We start from the raw sequence: 15,463 nt of genomic DNA on the forward strand, positions 1-15,463 counted from the left end.
TAAACCTGGCGATTCACAGACTTGTACCCCTGGGGCTAATAATACATTATATGTTTATTAAAAAATTAAAAAAAATTTATAACATCGTGGAATCTTTGGAATGAAATATTGTTAATGAGCTAAACATCCACGAACAGGATAATGGATACATAAATTGCAAGAATATTCATATAATATAATATAGCCCTGAAAATGAATGAAATGCAACTATTAGTGCAGATGAATCTCATAAAAAGAATATGGAGCAGAAAAATAAACAATTGCAGAAAAATACATACAATAAAAAATTTTATGTAGATCACAATATATTGTTAAGGATACATATGTAGATGTAATGAAAGTACCTAAATTTCATGGGAATGATAAGCATTAAAATCAGGATAGTTTTAACCCTCGGGAGCAGAAGGTGAATGGAATTAAGAGACTCACAGGAGACTTCAAGTATAAAATTATATATCTCTTTAAGCTAGGTGGTGGGTACATGGTTATGTTTTATTCATTACTTTTTTGTAAACCAGAAATATTTTATAACACAAATTTTAAAAGGAGAAAACTTATCTCCAGCTTATAGACTGAAGAATGAAGTACCAGGGGGTAAGAATGGAAAAAAAGGAGACATGGTAGGTGACAATGGCTGAAATTCAAATTTGAACGGCTGCAGGAGGCCGACTCTGATACTGATACTCTTTTAGAGGAAGAGTAGACTTGAGTATCTAGCACAGTTTCTGGCAGCTGGGAAGTGTTTAACATGTTGCAGCTACTGTTTTGGTGGTTGCTATCATCTTCACCATCCTCATTATCAGTGTAAAGACCAAAGACATTAGGGGATTATGAAGCAAGATAAACATTTGGAGTAGCTGTTTTGTTCTATGTGCTTTATGTATCTCTTTTAGTCTTGACTAGAATCTGGTCATAAAGAATCTAAGGCTTGGGGTGCCTGGGTAGCTCAGTGGGTTAAGCCTCTGCTTTTGGCTCAGGTCATGATCTCAGGGTCCTGGGATCAAGCCCCGCATCCGGCTCTCTGCTCTGCAGCTGAGCAGGGAGCCTGCTTCCCCTTCTCTCTCTGCCTGCCTCTCTGCCTACCTGTGATCTCTCTCCCTCTGTGTCAAATAAATAAAATCTTAAAAAAAAAAAAAATCTAAGGCTCACAGACGCCAAGGCAGGAAGGCACACAGACTACATAAATTTCTAATGACTTCTTTCCCAATATTGTTTAAAACATTTTCTTCCTCCCCTCCAACACATATACTTTCCTGTCTAGTAAAAATGCAAACTTCTTTTCCTCATTGGTTCATAAGTAGCATATTTTGAGTTAAGTATTAATAATTTGATACACCAAACACTTCAGTAGTGGCTAATTACAGAATACTTCTGGTTCTGTTTCAGTTTTTCATCTGATCCTCCTAATAACTCTGAGGAATTCAGGGCAGTTGGTTATTCTTGTTTTATAGATGAGTAAGCTAAAATCTAGAAAGGCTAAACCTTTAGTATGTAGCTAACTTGGTGACCATGAATTTCATGAAATTCTGTGTCAAATACTTTATGATTAAATGGACATTTTTCTAGATAAAGGGTCAGCTTCAACTGTATTTTCAAAAGGTTTTAAAAATAGTGGGTTGAATGATTTGCCTAAGGTCACATGGTCCTTAGGGAGTCAAAATCCCAAGCAATTTCTTCCTGCTCCACACTCAGAATTCTTTTTATTACAACCTATACCATCAAATTTCAAATTAGGGATATTGTTAGTGAAACACTTTTTGTAATGTCTACTGACTGCTAAGATGGAAAGGTTATTAAATATACCAAAACATCTTACTTGGGAAAAACAGTTTTGGTTTGTTCATCCGTTAGGCAGTCACTCCCTCATCTACATGGTGTTACTTTTCAACTGAACAAGTCAGGAACTGTTGTTGTCTTTACAAGCCCTAATAGACTTGTTGAAGAAGAAATGATTGATACAGTAATTACATAACGTATTTTGCAATTCTGAGTAATCCGTAAAGAGCAACCATGAGACACAGCTTGATCTCATGGTGGAGAGGGGACCATGAGCTGAGAATGGGATTTTCCTTCCTCCTGGACAAGACTGACTTGTCTCAGGGTCTCCCCGCTCTCGGCTGTAAAAGCACATAGGTGGATGGCTTCCTAATCCTTCCAGCTCTAACACTGTATAAATTTGGATGGGATTTAAGATAGAAAGGCAACACAGGAGTTTTGTGTATGAACTTTTCAGTCTGTTAATATTAGCCTTGCTTCCCAATGAGAAAGGGTCTCTAGCGCCCGAGGTGGGTCGTTAGCCTCAAATATCCGGGATCCCACTATAGGAACCTCTCTTGAGTGTCAAGCCCACAGCCTCCATTAGGGCGACGTAGCGGCGGGGGAAAGAAGGCCACCAGGCCAGTGGGATTTCAAACATAAGGGCTGTTAATCCTATATCAAGTAATGAGGGAAGGCAGAAAGGTTCCAAAGGATCGGTTTAAACAGGGTGCCTGTGCGAACGTTGGGGTGGGGCTTCGGGTCCCGGAGGCGGCTGGAGCGCCCGCAAAGCCAAACCTCCGCCGCACCCCGGTCTCTGGAGCTGGGGTGTGACCGAGAGGAGGTGGTCCACCCTCAGGAACCCCGGAGGCCCGGCACCGCCACGTGACCGAGAGCCGGGGCGGACAGAGGCGTGTCCCGCTCCGCCCCGCGCGCAGGCGCGCTGTACAGGCGCTGAAATTCAAATTTGAACGGCCGCAGGAGGCCGACTCTGACACTAGAGGCTGAGGGGGTAAAGGAGCGGAGTTTGGGAGAGTCCTCCCCGCCCCGGCCTTCTGGTTTTCTCCAAGTGACACACTGAACCGAGACTTACTTTTCTTTTTCTGAATTTGAACCACCGTTTCCGTCGTCTCGCAACCGACAGGAGAAGCCCGGGGCGATGGACCCGTTTACCGAGGTGAGAAAACTTGCGGGGGTAGCTTGCCATCGCCACTGTGGGCTACTACCCTAACCCTTCCCACCTTCCGCGACCTCTGGGCCCACCGGGCGGAGGGCGCGTGCGCGCGCGTGCGCAGCGTGTGTGTGCAGGGGGTCCCTCTGGGGGAGCCGTAGGGAGAAGGGGATGGGGGGAGGACGCCGCCGGTTCCGCGGCTGCTGTGGGTCCGCGGTTGACGTGTTGCGGTCCTGCCGCTGAAGCCTCGGGAGGAAGGTTTTGAGCCTGTCCTAAAAGGCGGTAGCGAAAAGCCTGCTGTCAGCCCGGATTATTGTAAAGCCCCTCGGTCGTAGTGCCGTGTCCCCTCCGAGAGGGAGGTTGGGGCCTGGCGGAACTGGTCCTGCTGGAAGTGAAAGCCGGGATAAGGTGTAGGGTGGAGTCGGGAGCTTGAATGACTCAGTGCTGTGTGCAGCCGCCGCCTGTAAATGGAATGTGATTTGCGGCGTTCAGGCGGCCCGCAGAATGCCCTGCATTTAAAGGATGCTGTTAACAAAATGACAGCAAAACGTTAAAATAAGCCAGTACCTGAAACCATTGCATCCGTTCCTATAGAGTCAATAGTTTCTTCAGGTCTGATTACTCAGTTAAATAGGGAAGAAGTTTCATCCTCGGGATTGACACTCGAATGGAAAGGAAACAGTGCTAGCCGAATATATACAAACAAAATTAAAGGCCGACAATTTAAAAAAAGGAGAGTAGAGAAATAGGAAACCTCTTTGTGTGTGTTTATGGAGCGTAACATTACAGCAACACTTGTCTTTTGTCCTTTGGAAATTGAATATGGATTAATTACGTCGTTGTGTCAATTATTTTTCTATTACTGGCCAGTCTTGTTGAGAATGTACATGGACATACTTGAGTTTTGTGTTGCCAGTTGTCTACTCCCTGTTCTTCCAGAACAGTTCCTGTTTCTGTAGGTTGTTGTGCAAGTTTCAAACTGTTACTTCTTGAGTTGTTGCAAAGTGGCCCTAAAAATGTCTGGACACTAGATTCAAAAACTTAAATGCTATGGAGAGTAGAAATACTTCTTTTTTTTGGGAGATATAGTTTACAATTCCATAAGTCTAAGATTGTAAAAGTTTCACCAGTTACAGTTTACTTGGATTCAAACATAATATTTATTTTTGTTTCAAATTCTCAATCATTTAGGGGAAAACATTAGTTAACCTTAAGGACTCTGACGGAAAATGCAGAACACATTTTGTATTAGCTTTAAAAAATAGGGCTGATCATGCAACATATATTTTTCACATACTTTGATTAAAAAGGATATTTTATGTTACTAAGCTAGGATAGGATTCCTTAAAACATTAGCTCTATGTCCTGAATATTCTTTTTATTCTCCTAAGTAACAGACAGGAACAACACACTTTGAAACTTGGCTGAAAATCGTACTTCATTTTACTTGAAAATGTCATTCCGAAGCTAGTACAAATCTCCGTTGAAAGAAACTTTTATTTGAAGAAAGCTTTCGCTTTATTGTGTGCTCAGAAACATGTATGGTTTACATTATAAAAAGTTAGATCAGTTGCAGTTGGAATAAACAGCTTTGAAATCTTTTCCTTAATTGGTAATGAGTGAATAATTTGAATTGGTTCCAATGACTAGGTGCTTAATTATAGCATTCATAACATTTTTGCACAGGCAAGTGAACTGGTACAGATCTTTGTCTTAAAAGGACTGAAAATAAGTTAGTTTTCTCAACTAGAGTTCTTTATCAGAACCACAGAAAATGATTTGAGAAACTATTTTGTTAATTTTCCCAAATGTGATTCATAACCATGCCATCCTGCAAGCATAGGAGAGATGTTAATTCATTAATGTCAGAACATTAAGGGCTAATTCTTTTGGTGACTCTGGTTGAAAAAGCTACAGCCATCCTAGACTCTCTTTTTGTCAGACAAGGCTGTTGTGCATTGCTTCTCCAAACCGGTGTCACTGGTGCTGTCTGGCACACTCTTCTCTCCCTGCCCCTTCTGCTTGATTTAACTTCCAGCTCTCACTTTGATATCCCATCTTCAAAGGGCAGATCACCTTTCACAGTGCTCATCTCACTTGCATTTACCTGTTGAATATATTTCCTGTCCGAATGTGAGTTTCATGAATGCAGGCCTGTTCTTTCCTACTCAGAGAGATGTTTCCCTAACATCAAGCACATCCAATAACATTCTGTTGAAAAAAAAGTTTAAAAAGCCATTCAGTGCAAATTATTTTACAAACACATAATTATATACAACAGTAATTGTTAGAACATTTTAGCCATGTTCTTTCCTTTATTGTAGAAAATTTCAAATTCTCAAGTATAATAACCACACGGACTCATCACCCTGCAAAACATGGCCATATTATTTCACTGTATTCCCCTCAAATCCCTCCTACTGGATCATTTGTAAGAAAATTGTAGAGCTCATATAATTTCATACATAAATACTTCAGTATTTATCATTAAACACTAAACACTTGAAAAAAATCATAGTGCTGTTATCACACCTAAATATTTAACAGCAATTCTTTAATAGCATCAAATATTCTGTCAATGTTCACATTTCCTTAAGTGTCTCATTGTTTCCCATTTTGAGTAAGACTCTAGACAAGGTTCACAGGGCAGTGTCTTTCTATATTCTTCTTGGACTAACCAGAAATAAGGAAGCCATCTTGATTCATGGACAAACAAGCAGTGAAGGCAGATGTTTATTATTATGACCAGCTGATAACATTTAAAAAGTTACGTTGATATGTTGTTTCTCCTGACAATAAGTTCTTAAAAAGAACAATTGGATTTAGTCAAAAGACAGTTTGGGTGTGGAGCCTAATGCAGGGCTTGAACTCATGACCTTGAAGTGAAATCAAGAGTCTGATGTTTAATGACTGAGCCATTTAAAAGACAGTTTATAGCAAAGCAATTAAGAGCCCAAACTCTGGAGCCTGATTTTTGAATCCAGTCTTGCCATTTCTTTTCCTTTTTCTTTTCTTTTCTTTTTTTTTTTTTTTTTTAAGATTTCATTTATTTATTAGAGAGAGAGAGTCTGAGACTGAGACTGTCGTAGGGAACCCCAGAGCCAGGTGTGCCAAGTCAAAGCTTTCTGTGTAGGATCCTTAAAAGAGAAAAACCACAGTTAAAATATTCTGTAAAGCATCTTCTCTTGTGCAGTAAATAAACATGCTGTTACTGTGTGTAATGGACTTTCTCTTATTTTTGAAAAGTAAGTGAAAATCTCTGTATTGACATGGGAAAGAATGCTGCTAGAGTATATTGAAAATAATAATTTATATTGAGTGTACTCTGTTTAAGAAGGTAGGGGGAAAAAAAAGAAGGTAGGGGAATCCGTAATACCTCCTAGAAAGATTTCTGTCAGAAATGATTTCAGACGTGTGTGTGGCAGAGTTTGCTTAGACTGTAAGCTTCAGTTATTTTAGATTCATCCATGTGGAATGTCGTATTTCCCAGTTACGTTAGTTACTGCAGTTTTTTTATGCCTCTATTATTTAAAGAAGGAGCTGTAATGTTTGAAGGAATGTATCTTATAAATAAAGAACCCCTGAATTTCTGATGCATTATTATAGAGGCTTACACTTATTGAACTGTTGAGTTTATCTTCCTTAGATATATAATTTCTTTTAAATCAATCTTTAGTCCTTATTTTGTAGATAAGGGAATGTTGGCTTATCTCTCTCAAATTTCTTAAAGTTTTGAAATCTTTGAATCTAATGTAGACAAGAGAGTACTTGTGTATGTTTGAATGGCAAAGCCACATTCTTTTGTAACCAACCTCTTGCTCATAGTAACTGAAAATATAATGACTCACAAGTATTCTAACTGACCAGAGTGGAATGTGGGCATGTCCATGAATGAATTAAATTAAGCTAGTTTTGTATCTGGGGAGTGATATGTTTTATCACAGGGAAATTATCATATATATATATGAATTTATGTAACAGTATCACTTTTGAGTTTGTTGAAGACTTTTATTTAAAGGGTGAAGGACTTGTGTCTTGGGCAACATTTGGTTCATGGATTAACTCTTTCAGTGACATGGCATTTAGATTGAGCCTCACTTCTTTCAGTGAGGAAATCATTCCTAAGGGAGAGAGTTGTACCTTTCAAATTTAGCTATTTCTTTTGCATACTCAGAGGAATTTTAAAGAATAATTATTCTATTTTAATTAAGGAAATTAAAAAGTTCAAATGGGAGTGTAATTCCTTAGTCTTCACTAACACTGTATCTGTGTGTGGGGCAGCGTATAAACTCCAGCCAATAATTTGCATGCCTCCTTTAGGCATACTTTTGAAAGAAAAGGAATTGTTTTACAGGGTCTTGTGTTTGTTCTGCCATGCTGGTTCAAATAGAAGCATTAGTTGATTCAGGGTAAGAACAGAGTAATCATGAGTTTATGGAATGGTTAAGATATCAACTTAAAATTATTTTATAATATATTGATATTGAGTTAAATAAAACATGGGATTTTTTTAGGGTTTTTTTTTCATCTTAGGAAATGTCATGTTTTCAAAAGACTAAATATGTTAGTTATCTTTTGCTGTTTACCATTATACCAAATCTTAGTGGCTGTATTAGTTTCATTGCTACAACAAATTACCACACGCTTAGTGGTTTAAAATCATAGATATTTATTACCTTCTGAAGGTCATAAGGCTGATGGATTTTACTGGGTTAAGATCAAGGTGTTGGCAAGATTGTGTTCTTTCTGAAGGCTCTCAAGGAGAATCTGTTTCCTCACCCTTTGTAGCTTCTGGAGGCCACCTGCATTTTTTGGCATGTGGCCCCCTCCTCCATCTTCAGAGCCACAATCCCATCACTCTAAGCTCTGCTTCTGTTGTCACATTTCTGACCTTCCTGACTCTTGTCTCATAAGGCAACTGTGATTACATATTGCCCCCCCATATAATCCAGAATAATCTTTCCATCTCAAGACTCTAAATCATATCAGCAAAGTTCCTTTTGCCAAATAAAGTAACAGAGTCACAGGTTGATGAGATTAGGAAATGAACAGCTTTGAGAGACTATTATTCTTGCCCCCGAAGTGCTTGAAACAACCACCGCATTATTTCTCATGATTCAGTGGCTCAGTAATCTGCGTTGGGCTCAGCGAGGCTCTGTTTCCAGTGGTGTCCCCTGGAGTCATGCCGGAGTCTGCAGGGATCTGGCAAATTATCTGGTACTGGATGGTCACAAGTCTGGTGGTTGATGCTAGCTCTCAGCTGGGCCAAGTGTCTCTAACAGGCTTGACCCGGGCTGCTTCACCTGGTGTTCTAAGAGAGTGAGAAGAGAAACTACAAGACTTCTGATGCCTGGGTTTGGAAGTCATGCAGTATCATTTCTGCCACATTCTGTTGGTCAAGGTGAATCATAAGGCCAGCCCAACGCAAGGGTGTGGAAATAGATTCTACCTTTGGATGGAAGCAGAAAAAACTTCTGGCCATTTTAAATCTCATGCAACCAAACTAACCATTTTATTCATATTACATCTGTGATAATTTTGACACTGGGGTGCTTATTTGGTGAATTTTGACCTAAATTACATAGGATTTCACATTTGGAATGTATTTAACTGTTATCTTATATGGTAATTGATGATTTTAGAAGGTACCTCAAGTTTTGTAAATTTTTGACTAAAATTGTGTTTTAACGCTGCTGTATTACATATATAGAAACTGCTGGAACGAACCCGTGCCAGGCGAGAGAACCTCCAGAGAAAGATGGCCGAGAGGCCCACGGCAGCTGCAAGGTCCATGACTCACGCTAAGAGAGCCAGAGAGCCACTTTCAGAAGCAAGTAACCAACAACCCCTACCTGGTAGTGAAGGTAAAAGACTGTGGTGGGGGGGGATAAAATTGGCATCTTTTAAAAGAGATAAGCCCCATTTTATTGTGCATGTGGAAAAACCCAGGTCTTTGGGAGACAAATGTAATAATAGCCTCTGGGAAAAGGTCAGCATTCTAGTTCAGGCTGATTGTATTAGGCCTAGACCTACAAGACCGGAGCAGAGTATCCAATAAATACTTCAAATTAATTGGTCAAACATAATTTTCCTCAACCCAAAGTTACCCTTAAAACCCCCATGGGGAGAAAAGTAAAGGAGCAGAGGAACACATACACGGTAGTGGTTTGGAGTTTATCTACCCCTACGGTGCAGGAACAATGACTACCAAGTTTTCAGATGGTCTCTGGCACGAGCAGGTTAACAAATGGCAGACCTGCTTGTGGAGGCTTGAAATTTAATGCGCCTTTTCATCCTGTGTCTGTTGAACCAGCTCTCTAGAGCTAGGCTCAAGGCATAGGTGATTAATCTAAGACCTGGTGAATTAGACAAAAATAAATAAATATACAAACAACCTAAACTCACCCAGAAACTTATTTTATTCTTTCCTAAATCCTGGCATTCCCAGCCTGTATCAGTAAGTTAGCTGCCTTAATCTTTTCCCTGAGTACGGAATTGTCTGGAGATAATCATTTTCCTTAGCATAAATTTTAAAAATGCATATAGAAAGAGAGCATCACAGAAGGCAGAAGCAATATTACAAAAGTGATAAGGGCATGGAGCAGGCTCACGATTATTTTGTAAGCTAACCATGGAATGGGAATTTATTTTCATATAGACATTTTGAAGAGAGGGAATACCATATATATCACATATATTTGGTATATATTTTACATTTATGTGGTAAATATATCAGACATACATGGTATGTATATTACATATGTGGGTATATATATTATATACATATGGTAGTTGGTCAGGAAGACAGAGGCCTAGCTCCAGTCCAGGATCTTTTCTGTTTTCATTGTGACATAGGTTTATACAATGAAATGTGGAATACCATGTACTTTAAAACTAGTGATTGGAACTATGTTTTGATGCTTCGGTGGAAATATTTACTGTTTTATATAAGAATATATTGAATTCTCTATTTCCAAGTGGTGATGCATGTTAAAATAGGAACACTTTCAAAAAAATCATTAGATGAGTTAATAGAAAATAGATCCATAAATGAATTACAGAAGATGAGAAAGTTTCAGAATGTCTATTTGAATAGATTGATGTCTCTGAGGGCAATCACGGCTCTCACATAACAGAACTTTGGGTATTGCCAGAGCGAGAACGCTAGGTCATACAGCCAGGAATACTGGCCTCATATGCATTTTACATTCCTATATTCTAAAATGTTAATTTCCCAGGAGATATATTAAAACTCATTCTTGAGTAGAAATAATATGCCTCATGTTTGGGTAGCTCCCTTTTATTTTAGGCCTTTTTATTTTATAGTGTCCATGGTACTTTAAAATATGAAATGTTATAAAAATATGAAAACATTTGTGCCAATAACTTTGCTTGGTATTAACCAGATAATTGAGTTGCTTTTTTGGTTCCCTGCCTTTCCCAAACCTCAAGCAGGTTCTCTTCTAACCTTGCTTAATATTGTTCACGGAAGATTGTTTTAAGAAACAGAAAGCCTGTTTCGACCCTTAGCTGTGTCATTTTATGGAAGGTAATATAATTGCTCTGTGCTTGGTTTTCCTTATCTAAAAATGAGGTGATTGGGCTGTATGATCTTAAAATCACTCAAAATGTTTGTTTATTCTATGTGTATGCATTTTTTATTTACTAGTGTCTTTTTTTTTTTTTAAGGTTTTATTTATTTATTTATTTGTCAGAGAGAATGAGAGAGAAGCAGGCTCCCTGTCGAGCAAGGAGCCCGATGCAGGACTTGATCCCAGGACCCTGGGATCATGACCTGAGCTGAAGGCAGTGGCCTAACCAACTGAGCCACCCAGGCGTCCCTATTTCCCAATGTCTTAAGACTATATAAAGTATTAGTCCTATACCTTGAGAATATTATTTTTTTAAATTTTTTTTTAAAGATTTTATTTATTTATTTGACAGAGAGAGATCACAAGTAGATGGAGAGGCAGGCAGAGAGAGAGAGAGAGGGAAGCAGGCTCCCCGCTGAGCAGAGAGCCCGATGCGGGCCTCGATCCCAGGACCCTGAGATCATGACCTGAGCCGAAGGCAGCGGTTTAACCCACTGAGCCACCCAGGCGCCCGAGAATATTATTTTAATATCTTTTCATTCGGGGGTTTTATTTTATTTTAATTAATTAATTTTTAAAAGATTTTATTTGTCCAAGAGAAAGAGGGAGCAAGAGAGAGCACAAGCAGGGGGCATGGCAGAGACAGAGGAAGAAGCAGGCTCCCCGCTGAGCAAGGAGCCTGGTACAGGACTCCATCCCAGGGCCCTGGGATCATGACCTGAGCTGAAGGCAGATGCTTAACCGGCTGGCCTCCCAGGCATCCCCATTCAGGTGTTTTAAACCATAAATTATATGTTTGCTTAAAAAGAAATCTCTCAAGGTGTCTGGGTGGCTCAGTGGGTTGGGGTCTCTGCCTTTGGCTTGGGTCGTGATCCCAGGGTCCTGGGATTGAGCCCCAAGTCAGGCTTTCTGCTCAGTGGGGAACCTGCCTCCCTTCCTCTCTCTCTGCCTGCCTCTCTGCCTGCTTGTGATCTCTGTCAAATAAATAAAAAAAATAAATAAATAAAAGAGAAAGAAAGAAAAGAAATCTCTCACACCAGATTTCTAAGTTATTGAAAGTAGAATTTTACCTATTTCTTGTTGTAAGGAAAATCATTTAAAGAGAACAGAGAAACATCACGTTTTAGTAATTTGTTAAGTACCTACTGATGGTTTTTCAGGCTATGAGAAATTACAGAAATTTGAAATTTTGGGGGTGGGTGTCCTTTTTTTAATCTAGAGAAATCTTGTACAAAACCATCACCATCAAAGAAACGCTGTTCTGACACCACCGAAGAAGTAGAAGTTTCTAACTTGGAAAATGAAAAACCAGTTGAGTCTGCTTCTCCAAAACCCTGTCTTCCAAGTCCTCCGGCTCCCCAGGCGCAGCTGCAAGCACCTGCTCCTGTCAGTACTGCGGAGGCGGCCCCGGCCCCGGTGCCCAGCGTGAGGAGGGGGCTCAACTCGAGACTGGAAGCAACTGCAGGGTCCTCAGTGAAAACACGAATGCAAAAGCTGGCAGAGCAGCGGCGCCATTGGGATAATAATAATGTGACAGGTATGAATGATACAGATGGCCTGGTCCTTAAAATCTGTTTCAGTAAGATTGAACTTGGTCGGATGCAAATTTGAGGTATCACTTAACACATGAAAGATAACTGCTTCTGTTTTATCTATCTCCTCAGTATCCATCACTTATAAGTAGTTTGTATATCAATGGGATATTTATCAGTTGATTGTGTTCTCATTGAAGGAGATGCTGCTGAGGTTCTTAGAGCAGCTCACTGAAGCTTGGTCTCATTACAGAATTATACTTGCAATAAGACACAATAGAGAACAAACTATACCCTCGTCATTATTAGCATTGCTGACCTTTAGCTCTGTATGCAAGAAATCCTATTTTGTGGGTTAACTAATTAAATAAATTTGAGTGGTTAAGGTATGTGATGCTATTTAATAGAGGGGAGAGAAAACGTAAACATTTACTGAGCACCTACGACACATGTTTGTCAGGGTGCTGGCAACCCATGAAGTGACCTGATCCTTGCCTCTGTGTTCTCATACTCAGATGCAGATGGAGAGTCTAAGAGCAAATCAGCAGGGTTATGTGTTCTGTGATCAATTTCATCTCCTATCTCATTACAAAAAAAGCCTTGAGATGACTCACAAAAAGAACTATATTACAAAACAAAAATAAGGAAATTCTTGGGTGAAGAGAAGGAAGAACAAAGAAGGGGAGGGTAAAATGCAGGCATTCAGGTCCTCCTCACTTGCCAGAGTTATGAACTTGCTAGCAGCCAAGGCAAGAAGGTGATATACCATCAGTTATTTCACTACTATTTATAAGATTAAAGCAGAACCGTGCTGGAACTGAGACCTAAGAGAACTTTCCTCCCTGGGTCCTCAAAGATGACTTTGTAGAAGGTAGTTCGTGTGTGAGGTTATTCAAGGTAGGCAGATGGCCTGGCTCCAAGCTCAGTTGGTGAACACAGTTCTAAAGAGAGCCAGCATTGTACAGTGACAGCTGGGCCTTACCCAAGGAAGTGTTCCTCAAGCTTTGGATCTCAGCCTGACTCCTGTGTAACAGAAACATTTGGACCATTGGATTGTAATCTCAGGAGCATGCTGGAGCCCTGGAGTGTGCTTATGTCTTTTTTTTTTTTTTTTTTTTAAATCTCTGTGTTTTACTCTGGTGCATAGCCAGAATTGAGACCAAGCGATCTGAAGAAATGGATGGGTGACATAAATTTTAGGCAGTCTTTCATAAATGTCAATTCTTTGGTCTGAAAAATGGTAAGTATTGGACAGAGTGTTTTAAGATTATGCTTTTTGGCAGTGATGGTAATTTCAAGAGCCAATACTTACTGTGTAAAGTGCTAGGCATTCTAAATATTTTTTGTTCTAATATAGTATAATATTTAATTCTTATAAAAATCTTAGGACAGGGGCGCCTGGGTGGCTCAGTGGGTTAAGCCGCTGCCTTCAGCTCGGGTCATGATCTCAGGGTCCTGGGATCGAGTCCCACATCGGGCTCTCTGCTCGGCAGGAAGCCTGCTTCCCTCACTCTCTCTCTCTCTCTCTCTGCCTTCCTCTCCGTCTACTTGTGATCTCTCTCTGTCAAATAAATAAATAAAATCTTAAAAAAAAAAAATCTTAGGACATACATACTACTTTTTTGTTCATGTTATAGAAGAGGAAACTGGGTTCTGAGAGGCTAAGATTCCTTACCAGGAACAGCAGCTAAAATTCCAACCTCAGTTGTTGGATTCTAGGGCTCAACCCTTGCCTGCTGTGACCCACCTGATGTTCTCGGGTATGGATCAGGGTGCAGATATCCCATGTGGTCTCTTACACCTAGTGATTTTGGTAGTGGGCAGGGCTAACCGTGCTTCTTTACGATTCCTGGGGAGGCTAATCAGTAAATGTGCCTAAATACAAGGATGTTTCCTTTCTGTTTGGCAAGAAATCTCTATGGGAAGTAGAAAGAGGGTTTAATGATATAATGCATAGTGAGAAGAACAGCCAAGGCCATAAATATTCTAGGGCAGAAAGCATTGCCACAGTGACTTTGAACATTTTGAAAACAATTGTTAACAAATGCCTTCTCAGCCTTGAAAGTAAATCTCATTAAGGGATTATAGCCTGTCTAATTTTAAGCACTGAAACTTGAAAATATAGTGTTTGTAATGAATGAGTTAGTGTATGCTCTCCAGGACTGTGGGTATAAACCAGTTAAATGAGGGATTATACTAAAATATAACTTAACTGAAGCTTCTTTTCTGATAGAGAATAGTTAGAAGAGCTAGAGGTCTCTTAAGCCCATTCCTAAAATATGACAGTAAAGCTGTCATCTGTTTAGAGCACAGGTCTTATTTTCAGGGACGCAATAGAGGTATGCAAAAGGGTATCGCAGGGATGGTGGTGGTCAGGGAAGCAGATGCCTAGGGAAGGCAGATGCAAGACGCTGAGGGACTACTGGCTTCAGACCGTGGAGAAGGTCTCCCAGGCAGAAGTAACAGGATGCATAAGAAGCACAGAGGTACGTAAACAGAGCATGTACATAAAGAGTAGATATTTTCTGGTAGAAAAGCAAGAGATAAGTTTGAAGAAAGCAGCAGGGTTTAGAGCCTGTGGAATTTAACCAGGAGGTGATGGTGAGATACTGGGAGAGTTTAAGTAGACAAATGTTATAGAGAGATCACTCTGGCATCAGAATTGAGAAGGGATTGAATAGGCCAGAGATATCGAGCAGGGGGAGCAGGAAGACCAGTTAGAAGGTTAATGTTATAATCCTGGTGTGGAATGATGAAGGCCAGGAGTGAAGAGGAGAGGTGGGATCTGTAAGATTTGGGAGGGAGGATCTCTGGGCTAGATGTCTGGGTGGTGGTGGAGGAGAAGGGAGAAGGAGAAAGAGGCCACGATGAGGAGGAACATGTTTGGGGTAATTTCAGCGTCACATACGTTATTTGGGGTGCCTGAGGCATAACCAAATGGAGGTGGTTGGTAGATAGAAGGACCCCATGGAGGATATGGCCCAAGAGCAGAACTAGTAAAGGATGCTGCCACCAATGGAAACACAAGGCCTGCAATGTGTAGTGGCATCTCGTGCCAGCAGCGAAGGCAACTTCAGGGCAGCCGTGGAGGCAGAGGCCAGTTCAGGTGTCTAGTAGTTAGAGAATATTGTATAGGGCTAGAGGGACAGTAGCTAAAAAGGGGTGTATGTTGGTGAGAATGTGTTTATTTTAGCTCGAAGATAAGACAGACCTAGAGACAGATGGGCATAGTTATGTGCAGAGAAGAAAAGAAGTTTTAGAGGGGTAGAATTGAGAATTCAGGCAGAAGTATAAGGCTTGGACAGTAGGAAGGATACCTCTTCCATTGACTGAATTTGTGGAGTAGAAAGTGCTGTGGAATTTTGATTTCCCTATATGTGCTTTATGCCTACAGGTCTTCATAAGTTAAGTAT

The 15,463-nt window shown here is 40.3% G+C and overlaps 1 protein-coding gene across 4 annotated transcripts in view; it reads left to right on the forward strand.

Annotated features, from left to right (window-relative positions):
• The first annotated feature begins 2,718 nt into the window (after positions 1–2,718).
• Positions 2,719–15,463, forward strand: part of ANLN (anillin, actin binding protein) — a 48,623-nt gene continuing 35,878 nt past the window's right edge. For all 4 annotated transcript variants that reach the window (XM_047695006.1, XM_047695009.1, XM_047695007.1 and 1 more), the window contains exons 1-3: positions 2,719–2,932; positions 8,637–8,790; positions 11,738–12,055. In XM_047695006.1, the coding sequence (XP_047550962.1) occupies positions 2,915–2,932; positions 8,637–8,790; positions 11,738–12,055 (490 nt within the window). In that variant the 5' untranslated portion in view covers positions 2,719–2,914. The remainder of the gene's footprint in view (positions 2,933–8,636; positions 8,791–11,737; positions 12,056–15,463) is intronic.

Source organism: Lutra lutra, chromosome 11 (genome assembly GCF_902655055.1).
Source record: "Lutra lutra chromosome 11, mLutLut1.2, whole genome shotgun sequence".
NCBI classification, from domain to species: Eukaryota; Metazoa; Chordata; class Mammalia; order Carnivora; family Mustelidae; genus Lutra; species Lutra lutra.